The 14,438-nt window shown below is 44.2% G+C and overlaps 3 protein-coding genes across 38 annotated transcripts in view; all 3 read right to left on the minus strand.

Moving 5' to 3' along the window:
* Window positions 1–10,465, minus strand: part of LOC117578433 (DNA N6-methyl adenine demethylase) — a 38,044-nt gene extending 27,579 nt beyond the window's left edge. For 17 of the 36 annotated variants that reach the window (XM_034263928.1, XM_034263927.1, XM_034263913.1 and 14 more), the window contains exons 1-2: window positions 9,459–10,464; window positions 951–1,192 (exon numbers count right to left, since the gene is read on the minus strand). In XM_034263928.1, coding sequence (XP_034119819.1) covers window positions 951–1,022 — 72 coding nt within the window. In that variant the 5' untranslated portion in view covers window positions 1,023–1,192; window positions 9,459–10,464. Of the gene's footprint in view, window positions 1–950; window positions 1,193–9,458 lie in introns of all 36 variants that reach the window. The other 19 variants (XM_034263933.1, XM_034263930.1, XM_034263934.1 and 16 more) reach the window with 3 other exon arrangements.
* Window positions 10,466–10,953: 488 nt separating this feature from the next.
* Window positions 10,954–13,885, minus strand: LOC117578451 (probable cytochrome P450 6u1). The gene is made up of 3 exons (XM_034263974.1): window positions 13,809–13,885; window positions 11,673–12,876; window positions 10,954–11,609 (listed from the first exon to the last, which is right to left on the minus strand). Exons 2-3 carry the CDS (start codon window positions 12,709–12,711, stop codon window positions 11,188–11,190), a joined length of 1,461 nt encoding a protein of 486 aa, XP_034119865.1. The 5' UTR covers window positions 12,712–12,876; window positions 13,809–13,885; the 3' UTR covers window positions 10,954–11,187.
* LOC117578466 (probable Ufm1-specific protease 1) lies at window positions 12,936–13,793 on the minus strand. Its single transcript, XM_034263998.1, has 2 exons — window positions 13,165–13,793; window positions 12,936–13,102 (listed from the first exon to the last, which is right to left on the minus strand). The coding sequence occupies exons 1-2, from the start codon at window positions 13,729–13,731 to the stop codon at window positions 12,977–12,979; spliced, it is 693 nt and encodes a 230-aa protein (XP_034119889.1). The 5' UTR covers window positions 13,732–13,793; the 3' UTR covers window positions 12,936–12,976.
* Window positions 13,886–14,438: the final 553 nt, after the last annotated feature.

The following is a 14,438-nucleotide window of genomic DNA, read 5'->3' on the forward strand; positions in this document are numbered from 1 at the left end:
AGTGGGTATTCTAATGTATTACCTGCTTTAAATGCATGCCATTAAGTTCCTAATCATTGGCAGCTGTCAGTAGTTCATCCAGTCCAACCCAACCCAGCAGATGCCCTACCCAAAGCCAGCACTCGGCATTCATTTAGTCTTGTTAAATGAAATTGCCTCGATCCGTGCTCCATGTTATGTAAGCGCAATAAACATTTTTACTATGTACGAAAGTAAGTTGCCTCAAATGGCGTCATGAGTGCTATAAATTATTGATACCACACAATAGACACTTGGCAATAAAATCAATTAATGATAAACGAAAAAAACCAACTGGAACAACAAAAATTGCGCCCAGCATCGTTTCGTCGTGAGGCTTTAGATAAATGCGAACAAAATGTGCGGAATTTTTGTCTTGTCTTGTTTGTCCTTTTGGTATTTTGTAATTAAAGTGCTGTTTTTCGCCACTAAAACAATTAGAAGAAAACAGAAGTCGAAAATCGCATTTCAAATTGCAACTTTTGGTCTAAACAAAACATTTCTTTTGCCTTAATTTATGAGTTTATATCAAAAGTGAATTGTTTCTCTGTCTGACCTTGCTTTTAGTTGTATTTGTTCTGCTCTTTTTCTCTGTGCTTGAGGTTTTTGTTTACACACGAGAGAATTCCGGCCAAATGCTGAGAGTTCTTGACACAGTCTCACAGAGACAATTGGAGACAATGAGAACAAGTTACAGCAAAAAGCAGAAAGCAAAAGCAAAAGCACTCGTCATTAATTCATTTTGTTTATTTTCCGAATGAGTTCTTTGAGTGGGTTCTAAAGCGACGGAGAGACAGCGAAAGTGTGAACGGAGATTTCCCCAAAAATGCATATAAAATTCCCAGAACCGAACCGAACCGAACTTTCTGTCGAAATGTTCGGCGTGTTTGAAAATGATTTTGAGTTTCCGCTGAAAGAGGAACAGAACTCACCTTCATGTCATTGATAATCTGTTGGAACAGACTACCCAGAGCAGAGCTATCGCGTTCCAGACTTAGATCCATGTTTCCTAAGTAATATTTGACTCTTTTGCTCTCCGATATGGTTAGGTCGATCGAATTTCGGATTTCGGATTTCGTTATTCGTTCAGTTCTTCGCTCGATTTTGTACAGATTTTTTAGACTATTTACTCGATTACTCTTTGCTTCATTTTGATTGGAAAAGCCAAGCTGATCTGTAATAGAAGAATAAACATGAGGAAAACATTAATGTTGGTATGTATAAATAGAATTGTTTAACAAACTAATCTACAAGCACTTCCGAGTGGAAATCTGTGTCATAAATTCTCGTTTACGCTGCTAAGGCGTGTCCGGGAACGAGCTCTCGTAAATAATCAAAGATGTAAAATGATGTCTTTGCCAACAAGAAATGATGCTTAATTATGACAGATGGAAAGCGTCGTGAGTTTTCCCTTTGGCGTAGGCGCAAGCCAGCATTGGGACTGGACTGGCTTTGGGGATTGTTGACCCAAATGTGAAGAGCTAGCAGCTATCAGTTCTGTGATTTATTGGTCATGCAGTGGGCCTAATTGTTAATTATTAATTATTAATGGATAATTGATATGTGGTGAGGGTTGGGCATGCACTGTCCATCCACAGGAAGTTGCACAGCATAAACACAACTTAACATTGAAGAAGCACCCAGACAACCTGAGGCCCATACAAACGACTTTCATTAGGGGAAGTGCAATAGTTGCGACCCATTTGTAGAGCTCCCCCCACACCCACACTCACAACAACTCAACTTGGGCACGGTACGTGTGTCTGCTGGAGTGCGTTCTCTGCAAGTTTTATGGGTTTCGAAAGCGCGGCGCTGATAAAGAGTAACTAGATTTCCAAGCCTTGAGAGCAATTAGTGCCTGAGAGGCGTCAAATGTGTACAGATAGATATTCAGAGTCAAGTTGCAGGCATTAACCTTCGACCGGGGGCCCAAAGCTTGGAGCGAGTCTCAAGCTTTAATGGCCACAACTCAAGTGAGACTTGCACTTGAGGCCAGGCCAACATATCTTACTCTTTTTGGGCTGATTATGACATTGACGGCGACTTCAAGTGAAGTTCTTACACAAATTTATGTATTGAGGTATCTTTGTGTGTATGTAGTGTGGTTGTGAACATCATCAATGCATTCAGAAAGCGTCCGTCCACAATAGATACTCAAGCGTGAAGGAAGACGCCAAGGCACACAAATGATAAAAAGCAACAGCCAACGGAGTGCTGATTGCCCAGACTGCGTATCTTTTGTCTATGTGTCTGCGACTGGTGGGCATTCGTAGAGAAAAGCATCAGAGCTGCGTCAAAGAACAAGTCGTGGCAAAAGAAAGAAGGAAAAGGCAACCCAGAAAGCAGGGCCCGGCTGGTGTTGGGTCGAAGCGTTGCATGCCCTGCAACGTGTGTTCACATGTGCTTTACATAGAAAATTGAAATACAACATAGCTGTTTACCAGCAGAAAGAACTTTTACTAGACTCTACTTAAACAGCGGCACATTAACCCATCAGAATGCTTTGCCTTTATCTTTGATTTGGCAAATCACAGCCCAAGCCCCGCATACCCTCTGCAAAAAGGGTAGGCGCAAGGCGCGCACAACAAAGGCGCAGCGAAAAGGCAGACGCACTCACACAATCACACACACAAGAGAGAGGAGCGGAGCAAAGCACAGCGAGTGGAAGTACTAAGCAAGTAGACCTGCATCTCTGCTGTCCCCCCTCCCCTCTCTCTCTCTCACTCTCCTTCTCTTTGCTTTGCCTTAGTGGAATAGTAGTGTAAATGACCTCTCGAGATAAAATTGTGGCCACAAAGCAAACGATGACAGGCAGGCATCGCTGCAGCTGCGCTGCTGCTGCTACGGCTGCTGCTCTGCAGTGCTTGGCAGAGTTGCAATTTCCTTTGCAGTGCGGAAATAAGTTGTTTTTGTTTTTCTTTTTTCTTTTTTGGCAATTGACAGACTTAAATCTGGTTTTCATATAGTGTTTGTATGTATTTGTATGTATGCCATGGATATACAAAACATTGACCCAGTTATCATCTGGTTGCACTTAAATCATAAGCCTACAACTGGTCGAGCGAGTATGTATAGTAAATATCTGCATAATTCCTTATCCACGGCGGAAGCAGTCGGCTTTTCTCAACATGAGAAGATAAACGCTCTGGTTGCTTGGGAAATCCAGAGCAGAGGCCAACAAATCAGGCCTGGGGTTGGGGTCAGCCCCTACTGCAGATCGTGCGCTGACCCCACGGACTGGGGGAGGCCGTTCTTTTGGCAGTAGCCAAATTACCAAATCGTGCATTAACAAAAACAACAGAGCAGAGGCAAAGGCAAAGGCACCAGAAAAAGTCGCTTCCCAACAGGAAAACAACAATTTCGCAAAGTAGTCAACGAAAGAAGAAGCAAAAGAAGTGCAAAAAAAATACAATGGGAACCAGAAAGGAATGGAGGGTTTAAAGGCCCTCACTTTAGATACCCTTACAATTGGGAAGCATTTTCTCAAAGTTGATAACATAAAATTGGAAGTTCTGGAATTAATAGGAATATCTTTAGAAACGTTTTAGAACGGATCAGGAATTTATTTACAAGATGACACGATTTCTGTGTGTAGTAAACTACCTTCTCTCAGAAAGGGTATAACAATGAGAACTGGAAACTCTCAGAGAAGGGATCTCTGGAATAAGCCCGCATCACAAGACTCACACACAAATGTCAAGTTGATGTTGCTTTTGTTGGTGTTGTGTGTGGTGTTTGGTGTTTGGTCTGGGATGCGTTTCAATTCCAACTACGCATAATTTTCCGCCCTATTTACTCTCTCGCACACTCTCTTTCTCCTTGTGGCTGTGGTTTTACTGAGATTTCTGTTGAAACAGAAGCGGAAGCTGGCGTTGTGGGGTAAAACGGAGATTTGTATACACAACTCCGCATGTCTTGTTGCATGTTGCATGGATTTCTATTACAGGAAGTGACTTGACTGACAGTCTGAGAGCCAGCATCAGCCCCAGAGATGCGGCGGTGGCAAATGCTGCCAGACACTTTTGTCAAGGGCGACAGAGCTGATGCTGTTGTTGTTGTTGCTGTTAATTGCTCACCCAAAGATGGAGACACACGCACCGTTTTATCCACTCTCTCGCTATCCCTCTCTCCTCTCTCTCTCTCTCTCTGGCACTTTTAAGAGCAGCGTAATTATGCGTAAATGCAGATGAGTGAGTACTTTTAGGGTGGACCAGCAACGTGTCCGTGTCTGGGCAACAGCTCTGCAGACTAAGGCTTAGAGCTTGAGGAAATATTTATCCATGATGAGGCAGCAGAGGAGGGGAACTAACATTTTTAATGGCATTTCTTGGAGCAGAGTATTTTAATGACTAAGAAAATTCTTGGTATACAGCTCATTTCGTTTAAAAATACAAATCAGCTGATAAACCAATCAAAACAAAAACTATTGTAGGTATGAGCAATATGTTGGGCACGATATGAGGCAACATTGCGGTTGGTTTTAAACTAAGGAGTGGTCAGTGTTTAAAAGAACGACAAAAAACCACTTGGAAATAGTATTCTTATCGGTGTTAAACGGCTTTCAAGCTTAAGGATCTTTCACTCCTAATTTATGATACATTTCACATAGAGAAAATACTTTCAATTCGTCAGTACCTCCATCGCTTTAAGTCTTACAGATAATCCACTGCTGAACACTTTCTTATCCACTCCATCTATTTATGTACGAATGTTTGTCTTTGGTTCACCCTTGTCCCCATAAGTTCTAAGGGGATTCCGGTTAAACAAATAATATTACAGCTGCAGAGAAGGCTACAGATAAGTATGGAGACGGGAGAGAGCGAGAGATCTCCTATGAGTCTTGGGCTTTTGCCGGATTTATGTGTGGATGGTACTGGAAAAGATGTCTCGTCTCTAATGCCGCACGGTAAACGATACTTTGTTGGATGGCAAATTGTTGTGCATCCCATGACTTTACACTTTCACCGACAACACAAAAATCCAACTGCGAGCCGACTGTGGTCAGCCAAGTGTCGAGATGTCTCGGCCCTTGGTCTCTGGCATCTGTGGGTCTGGGCTGGATCTGGAGTCTGGCTCCACTCACGAGCCAGTTGGGAAAGCGAGATGCTGTGGGCTGTTCGAAAAGAACCCATAAAACGATGATGATAATCTAAAGATCAAGTTTTGTACATTGTCTATGAACAAAATCAACAACGTCACCACGCACACATCAACATGTATGTGTTGTTTTTATTATCTATCTATCTATGTGTGTGCTTTTCTATCTTTAGCGTCATCTGTGCTTTGCCTTGCATTTTCATTCCATTTGATGTTTTTTCTCTGCTTCATTTTGGGCTTTGGTGAGGGCATCTGCTTTTCCTCTGCCGCCACAGATTCACCCACACACACACGCAGTCTCGCAGTCTCGTATGGCACGTCATTAACCCAAATTGTCTATGAATAAAATATAGCGCAAAAAGGAAAATACTCAATGTTTATGGCGGAGCAATATTGAAGGGGATTCGGGGGTTCCCAATTAATTGAATAGTTCGCAGCTCATTTTGAGGGCCTGCTGCTGAAACGCGTTCAATTTATTGGGATAATTGAGGCTGTTACGAGACCTGATAACCTGATTGATAAGGTTGCTGGTTCTGGCTCTGCTATGGTTGTGCTTATCTAATCAGCAAGGAGGCACAATCGATTTGTTTTTGCCCCACGTGTTGCAACACAAACTATCGATCGTTGGTTATCAAAGAACAGTAGCACAAAAGTGGGAGAGAGAGCGAGAGAGTGTGGGAGGCAAAAAAGTAGAACAGAAAACATAAATATTTCGCAACAACAAGCGCCCACAAATCTGTAGACACCACAAAACACATGCGAGGAGTGTGTGTGTGTGTGTGTGTGTGTGTGCTGTTCCCTCTGGAAATAAACTTTCGGCATTTAGCCGCGTTTAATCGATTTGTGCATCAAATTATGTCTGTACATGTGTATGTTTACACATGGCGAGCTAGAGGCTAGAACAAAAACTTTTCCCCACGCCAAAGCATAGAGAGTGAGAAATAGAATTGCCTTACAGCATGTTTTGGGCTATATTAAGAGATTTTCCACACGCATGATCATGATAAATCGATGAAATTAGCATCAGCTTGTGGGAAAACTTGTTAGAATGTGAAAATATTTCGCACACAAATGAAAAATGAACTTGCAAAGTCACAGAAAAATATATTCTTCTGTTTGCTTGAATACCCATTATCAATATTAGTGGGAAAATAATTCGCATGACCTTTAACTATGAATAATTTGTGTCTAGCCAAACCTTAGCCACATATAATACTTCTAGGAGAGGCTCAAGAAAATGTAATTTAGGTTGTACTTTCGGTTAATTTCTTTCTTATTCGCATATTTCTGTGTTCTGGCGTTCTGTTGCTATTCTGTTTTGTCTGCTTGTTACTCTTCGCATTCTTCCTTGTCTGCTTGTTGCTCTTCCCATTCTACTTCGCCCGTTCCCTTGCTCTTCCTTTTCCTAGTTGTCTGCTTGTTACTCTTCCTATTCTTCTTTGTCCGCTTTTAGCTTTTATTTTCTTGTTGGGTGCTAAGCAAAAGTGCCGTTAGTTAACCGGCATATGTATGGTCCAAGTGCTCTCGCACTTTTTCATGTCTCTTGTGTTGTTTGCCGGTTTCTTTTGTTCTTCTGTTGTTGTTCCAACTCCTGTTGGAAGTAGAGTATTGTGATTCCTTTACTTCGGTTGTGTTTCCATCTCCCGTCTCTTAGTTATTCTGCTTCCCCCATTTCACATTATTCTTTGAGTGCTTTGTAGCTCGCCAACAAATATTAATTTTCACCGCGTTTTTGTTTGTTTTGTTTTCTCCACGTTCTTTATGGCCTTTGCAGCGTTTTTTTCGCAAGCATAAGTAATGGGTTGGACCAGAGACTTCCTCAACCATTTTGGCTTTGATAATTTGCTGGTGCCAGGCTATAATTAATGCCCACGTGTGGGCAAAAGAAGGAAATCCATTAGTGTGTTGGTTTTAGAGCTGAACTCTTGACATTCTCTTTAGTTCTTGGCCACACGCAAAGCCCGAAAGACGATTCGACGCGAACTTTTCATTGCAGCAAAGCCAGGAAAATCGAAAGTGGTTACGAAATAGGCCAAAATGTCAGCACAAAAGGTGGGCGTGACTAAAATGCACACACATACAAGTAAATGGATTCACGCCTATCTATGAATCCATTCATACATCCAAACAGCCAAATGCACACCCATGCAGTCCACTAATCAAACGAAAACGAAATTCGTTTGCTGAGTGGGCGCCAGACAAACGACACAAACAACCGTTACAAACTGCAGCAGCAGCAGCGGGGGCAGTGGCGGTGGCGGTGGCGACTTCATGCAAAACAAATGCAGTCATTCAAACAGTTACTAAAAGCTTCGAACAAAAATAAGTGACTGAAAATATTCCCAGCCGCTTGTTTGATTTTCTTTGCCGGTAGAATTACAAAATAGTCACGGCAAAAGGTGTTCGGACAGGCTTGCAGTATTATCCAAAAATAAAATCAAAAACTAACGTATGCTGCATAATTAAAAATTACACGGCTGGCAAAGCAACGGTAAAAGCATCACAGAGCAGAGTTTACGTAAATGCTTTTTCGTTGTCTTAACTATGCCTCGTTTCGCTACTCCTGCTCTTCATTGCTCGTCGTTCACTAGGGTATGCTGTGGTTCTGAAGAAGTTGGTAACAGGCAAAAACCGATTTGAGGTGCAAAAAGTAACCCACGCAAATATGTAATTTACATTTTTGCCAAGCCTAAATTTCGCTTTGGTAAATTTATGTGTAGAAATATAACTGGGGTACACAGTGTATATAAAATACTTGCAGGGCATCCAATAGTCGCATAGGGCTAATCAAGAGAGAAAGAAAAGAATAGACTCGTCCAGCCTACTGTGTTTGCCTATGCAGCCGCCTAGGGAGCCTAGGTAGAGGGGCCTTTCTCCCCAAAGATACGATTATTTATATTTACTTGAGTGTGTGTTGTTTCCTTTTGTGCAGTCTTGTTTGCATTTTATTAAGACGCAAGTTTGCTGTTGATTCAGCGCAGGAGCTCAGGCAATGCCCGACAGCTGTTTGCGGTTAATTTTTTGTGTTCATTTTCATTTTTTCTTATTGTTTGGATTCTCTCGTGTTCTCTCCTTTTATTTTTGGCAATTCCGCCAGCAGGTGCGCCAGCATCCGTTGCTTTTCGTATTGTGTTACTCTAGGAACAGGTTGGCCGAGAATCAGATAACCCTAAGCCAACAATTTCTACTCTTTTGGTCAAGGCATCAACATCATCATGATCCAGGGGTAGACTTTCAAATTTTATTATTTGTATACCCTTACATGAGGTGCTTGCATTTCCTTGAGTTGAAATGCAATCCAGAGCTGCTACAAGACGAATGGATATGCAAGGGTATCAAAAGCTTCGGCCCCGTCTCTTGTCTGCATATGTGTGAGTGTGAGTGTGTGAGTGCATTGCTAGACATTCCAGGTGTATCGCTTTCGAGAGAAGACGAAACCTCTTAGCATTTGAATGTATACTCGTATTGTTGGGTACAAATGTGTTTAAATAAAAATGTGCGAAAAATTAATCAAGAATCACGAGCAGGCCCAGCCCAGAAACATTTGAAATGTGGAATAGTATTCAAAATAATTACCGCTTATCTCTGCCATTAGACAAAGAGAGCAAAGTCGTTTGAAAGGTACGCATACACACACACACACATACACATTAGCCGAAAGGGCGTCATGCAATTACAAACAAAAACGTGCGATAAGAGAGCATTAGAGAAGGAGAGGCAGAGACATTCCACACATAAACAGTTATTATTCTGATGAGTTTGGACGAGTGTCAACGTGCTGCTGCGGTTCCTGTTCCGATTACGGGCACCCTTCCAGCTGCAAACCAGAGCAGAACCAACCCCAAAATATATAAAGCTGACCCCAGCAAAAAGTCGGGTTTCTTTCATTGAAGATAACGGAAACAATTCAGGTAAAATCTTCAACGAAGATGAAGAGGGAGAAGAGGAGAAAAGCCTTACCCTGCACTTGCGCAAATAGAGCAGCAACAGACGGAAACTTCAAAAAGGGAGTACGTACGAGTGCTGTTTCGGTCTGGCAATGAAAGGAGTTTTCATGGCTGACTGGAATTGGCACTGGAAGACCTTGATGCTGCTGCTACTGCTATCCTCTTCTAACTGGAAGCTGTGAATACTTGTTGGTCAGGGAATGGAACTGCATGCAGCTGCCGCCACCCCCGCTCCCCCTTCCCAAACGAATCACTTTTATAATTAGCGCACTCCAAATGAGGCCAAGTGCTTTCTTGATTTTTTGTTGTGTGTTTTTTGTTTTGTTCTTGATTTATCTGCTCAACACACAAAGAAAGGGGAGAAGGAGAGCAAAGCAACACTTAAAGGATACTTACAATGCACTCTCCAAGCAGCCGACGTGCATCTGCTTTCAGCACACAAAAAAGTATCCCACGGAGCCGTAAATGCAGTCGTTTGTTTGCGTTTTCGGGATGCTGCCGTTGCTGCTGCAAACAATTAAGCGTTTCCTCCCCTTCGGACCATCCTGTGGTTGTTGTTGTAGCATTGCATTCCAGGCGGCAAAAGCGCACAAAGGAGTGTGTTCTCGTGTGAGTGTGCGAGTGTGTGTGTGCTCCGCGCTCTCTCAGCCAGCCCTCTCAACTGCTGCTCCTGCTCCTTGCTTTTCCTCCCACTCTCCTTCCGCCTCCTGGTTGGATGGTCTCTGTTGTTCAAACAAACTACCCCAGCGGCGCGGCCCCGTTGATCCTTTCCTTTTCCTCTCCTGTAGTTATTGTTGTTTTTGCTTTTGTTATACACTCACAGACAGGGGACACGCACACACACATACACTGGCATGGCAGACAGACGCTTAATTTCTGTTTGCCTTTGAAAATTGCATAAAATTATTCGCTTTTCTACTCGAAATCCGAACCGTACACTTTTTGCCTCCTCTCCTTGCACTTCTTCGGTTTTCGGTGATTTTTCTCGCGCACTTTTCACACTCCTTTTTTTTCGTCGGCCAGACAACAGTTAGCCGTGTGTTTAACTGTTATTCTTTTGCCTTATTATCGCTTTATTCTAATTTTTCAACTGCATTCTCGTTTTATTTCGTTTCGATTGCGTTTCGGTAACGACGCGACGATTCAGATTCAGATTCAGATTTTCTTATAGACAAACAAAAAACAGACAGCCCGCAACGGAGCGGCTCAGCGGCTCAGCGGCGTCAGGGTACATATACTCTATGAATAATACCGGCTGGCACTGTAGCACAATATTTTATTCAAATTTGCGGACTTGCCTTCTGAAAACTTTTGTTTTAAAAAATTGCGAATATGGGAACTACCTTTCTGAATACAATCCCGATTTTTTGTTGTTTTGGGTGCCGCGGCAGTGAGATTTGTGACCAGTGTGACCTCGGAATTATAGTACAAATATACCAACAGCCATAAAAAATATAGCCATATATACTTACTCAATTTAAAAAAAATACCCTGTCTTAATTCAAATTCCTCGATTTTGATGTTCTATTTGATCTTACTAGCTTGTCAAGACTTTCAACATTGCAACAATAGTTTAATCCGATTGAAGAAACAATTTTGATTATTATAAATACTCCTTTTTAATAGATTGTATACATTATGACGTTATATTTTTAAAATTTGTATTTGAATTTTGCATACTAGCCAGCTTTCAAATCACATGGCAATTAATCTCCCGGACTCATTTTTGCGTTTCAACTATGAGCTCGATCTAAGAAAAATATCGATATATTGAAATACTGAATATATGAAATATTGAAAGCACAGAAATACGCGCCTTTATTTGAAATAACTTCTGTCACTTCCTCACAGTCCTTATATTATAACACACAACTATTTTTCAAAATACCAATTTAATCATAGTGATCTCATTTATTTGTTCAGGTATTTGATCTTGGTGCAGTAAATAGAAATAAAATCATCGTCTGCATTATCACACAAGACCCACAGCTTAAAGTTATTAACAAACTAAGGTGCGCATACAAAATATACCTACAGATGTGTAGATAGAAAACAATCAAAAATATTTGTACAAAACAATACAGAGGAAATAGTAGTAGTTACTGCCTAGGGCTAGCCTTTGCCCTCAGTTGTCCATCCGCTCCACACTCAGATAAATTTCAGTTTTTGGCATTAATAGCAGCCTGCCATTGTCATATTTCAGGGGAATCTCCGTCTTAGCGCAGGGCGCATATCTGTGATGCTGCAGCAGCGCCACAAGTCCCACCAGCAGCTCCTGCTCCACAAACTGTGCGGCTATGCAGCCGCGCAATCCATCGCCAAAGGGCAGAAAGGACATGGCGGGACGCTTACGCCTGGCCTCCGCCTCAAAGCGATCCGGATCAAAGCGCAGGGGCTCGTCGTAGATGGCAGGATCCCGGTGTATGGCTGCCGTGGGTATGATCACATTGTTGCCTCGCGCTATGACAAACACCGAGCCGGGCAGCTCAAACTCCTTGGTGGCACGACGCAGCAGCAAGGGATAAGGTGTGTGCAGGCGAAGCGTCTCTGGAAGCAGCAAGAATGCAAGTTCGTTATGTGCGCAAGGCAAAGAGGAGTCCTCCCACTTACCATTCAGCACTTGCTTCGTGTACAGCAGCTCCTTCAGCCCTTCCTGTGTCAGCTGCCCGTCGTGTTGCTGCAGAGTCCCGCGTATCTCCGCTCTGACGCGCTCCTGCAGCTCCGGGTGCTGCGCCAATTCGTACAGACAAAAGCTGAGCGTGGCATTGAGGGGCACCAGACCGGCTAGCACGAAGCCGAAAGCCTGCGCCGCAATCTGCACATCATCCAGCGGCTGTTCCATGCGTGAGTAGAGCTGGAGGAAGGTCTGCAGCGGCTGGCGATCCCTCTTGCGCTGCTCCTGCAGCTGCCTGAGTGCCACCTTTTGAAAGTAGTCCGTGGCCGCCTTGTCATAGCTCTGGTGCCTGAGTACCCGCGCGAGCAGCGGGAATTCCAGCGCCAAATACGCACGCCACAGACTAAAGTTGCTCCAGTAGGTCTGGGTCCAACGGCGGAACTCTGTGTGATCGACAGTCAGGCCAAAGGCCATTGAGGCCACCACTTCCAGGTTGTAGCTGTCCACCAGCTCGTTGATGTTGAGCGTTTGCAGACGCTGCTTGCCCAGAGAGCTCTGGAAACCTCTGGAGATTTGCAGCAGTCGGGGCAGCAGCTTGTTGATGTTCGCCGCGCTGAACACGCCCGCGGATTGAGCGTGCAACGCGCGCCACTTGTGTCCATCCAGCTGCAGCAGATTGCCCGAGAGCGGCTCCACACTCGCAGTGCTGTAGAGGCCGCGCGTCGTGAAGTTGCCCGCGTGTGTGACCAGAATGTGACGCACTAGCTCCAGATCCAGCACCAAAACGAATGGCTTGATGCACGCAAAGAAGCCCACGAAGGGCGCTCGACCCTTGTACTCCGCGTAGATGGCCTGCAGCGCATCCTGCAGATGCCGCTTGCCCGTCACAACGCCCTTGATGTTGCCCCAAAAGAACTTTGGCTTCTCGTGCAGTATGCCGCGTCGCTTCCAGTAGCCCAAGCTGATCTTGACCAGCGCATAGACGAGGGACACCGCACCCAAAGCGGTGAGCACAGCGCGATGCAGCAGCTCCATGGAGAGTTTTGTCTTTTTTGCTGCTTAAATGTAAAGTTTTCTTCGTTCTGGCAGTGGTTAGTGCCGGCACTGACTTATCAGCGCCATCATCGTCATTGGACTAGCAGTTATCAGTTGACTTGGCCAACGCAGCGATAAGGAGCGAGCGACGAGCGTCGATCGAGGCTAAAATAGAAGAAAAACGAGGGCTATAAAGCGGCATTGGCGGCAGGGCGATGATAATGTTGTATGCTAATCAATTTGTGGCTTTGGCTTTTGCCTCGTTTTATTGCTGCAGCATGAGGCACAGATTGTATGCGCTCGCCTGCAGCTCGCTGGTGTGCATCCAGCGGACATAGCCGCTGTCAATTAGTTGCTGCTTGCTCTCGGGCACACCCACGTAATGCGGATCCTAAATTGGAAATGGCAAACAGTCAGTCACAGCAAGTGCTCCAAATTGCACCCAACACTCACCACAATCAGCAGGTAGACATCGCCCGTTGGGGTGCAATGCCAGCCGGCAATGCCCTTGGATGCCGCATCACTCAACCCGCCCATGGGTATGAAGCCTGCGTATTCCACAAAGTAATTGCGTATCTGCTGGAGCGTTTCCGTGGCGCAGAGTTCCTTTGTGTGCAGAATCTTGCAGGGCAGCTGGAAGAGCGCATCAATCACGTAGAACTCCTCCAGGGTGCCAATCCAGTCGCGGGAGCCACCAAATCTCGCGGGCTTGTCGCCCAGCTCGATCAATATTTGCTGCATCTCCCGTATCGAGGGCACCTGCTGCGCCGCTTGGCTGCGTTTATTTATAAGCCACGAGATGGCCGTTTGCAGGGTGCGATAGCCACAGCCCCAGCCCGCATCCTGGTGGCCATCGCAGCCGTAATGGAAATAGCTAAAACGCCCGCGCGTCAGCAATGTTTCGCCATTCGCGGTTGGTGGGGCCACGGCCAGGTGAGGCTCTTCGAGCAGCGCGTATGTGTAGGTCTTCGGGGAAATGCTTAATCCGACAGGTGCCTGCTGTGCACTTTCAGTGTCCATTGCACACACTCTTGGCTGCAATTGTTTATAGCGTGGGCTGGCCCTTGCCACCTATAATAATTGCTCTGTTTATTTACCTTGAGGAACTCTCCAGCTTTCGTTTTGTAAAATTTTGTTTTTTGTGAAAGTTTTTTTTTTTTGGGATTGCATTGCTCATTCCGTGTGACTGTTCAAACTTAACACTCTGAACGCCCGCCTTTTAAATAGGTAAGCACTTTGTCCAAACTGGCGAAATAAAACTGCTTGTTAATGTTTATTGTAGCCACCCATCCCCCCTGTTTACGAATAAATTAAAATGGGCACCGTTTCATTCAGCGAAACTGCATTAAAAATCTTTAAGTTTCATTAATTTCTTAGTTTGCACTTAAACACCCATTGGTCACCAGAAGGTTAATCGGTCTCGGTCAATGACATACATATTTACTCGATTTTAATACTCTGTTTAATATTGCCACTCAACTTAGACTCTCAGCTGTGCATCTACAATTTTCTACGATTGTACAATACATTCGCCACAAGATTGACCTACTCTTAGTGACTTCTTTTATTGGATTGTTTAGCTGGAAGGGTTCGAAATAAATAAACGCTACGTTGTTACGTTACTTGACAATTTGTTGCTGGCCACGCAGTAGTATGTTCCTCTGTGTACCCTGTTTCCATTATTTAATATAAGCATTTCGTTTGCAAAGCTGCTCTTAAATATAAAA

This window comes from Drosophila guanche, unplaced genomic scaffold, assembly GCF_900245975.1.
Source record: "Drosophila guanche unplaced genomic scaffold, DGUA_6, whole genome shotgun sequence".
Classification (NCBI taxonomy): Eukaryota; Metazoa; Arthropoda; class Insecta; order Diptera; family Drosophilidae; genus Drosophila; species Drosophila guanche.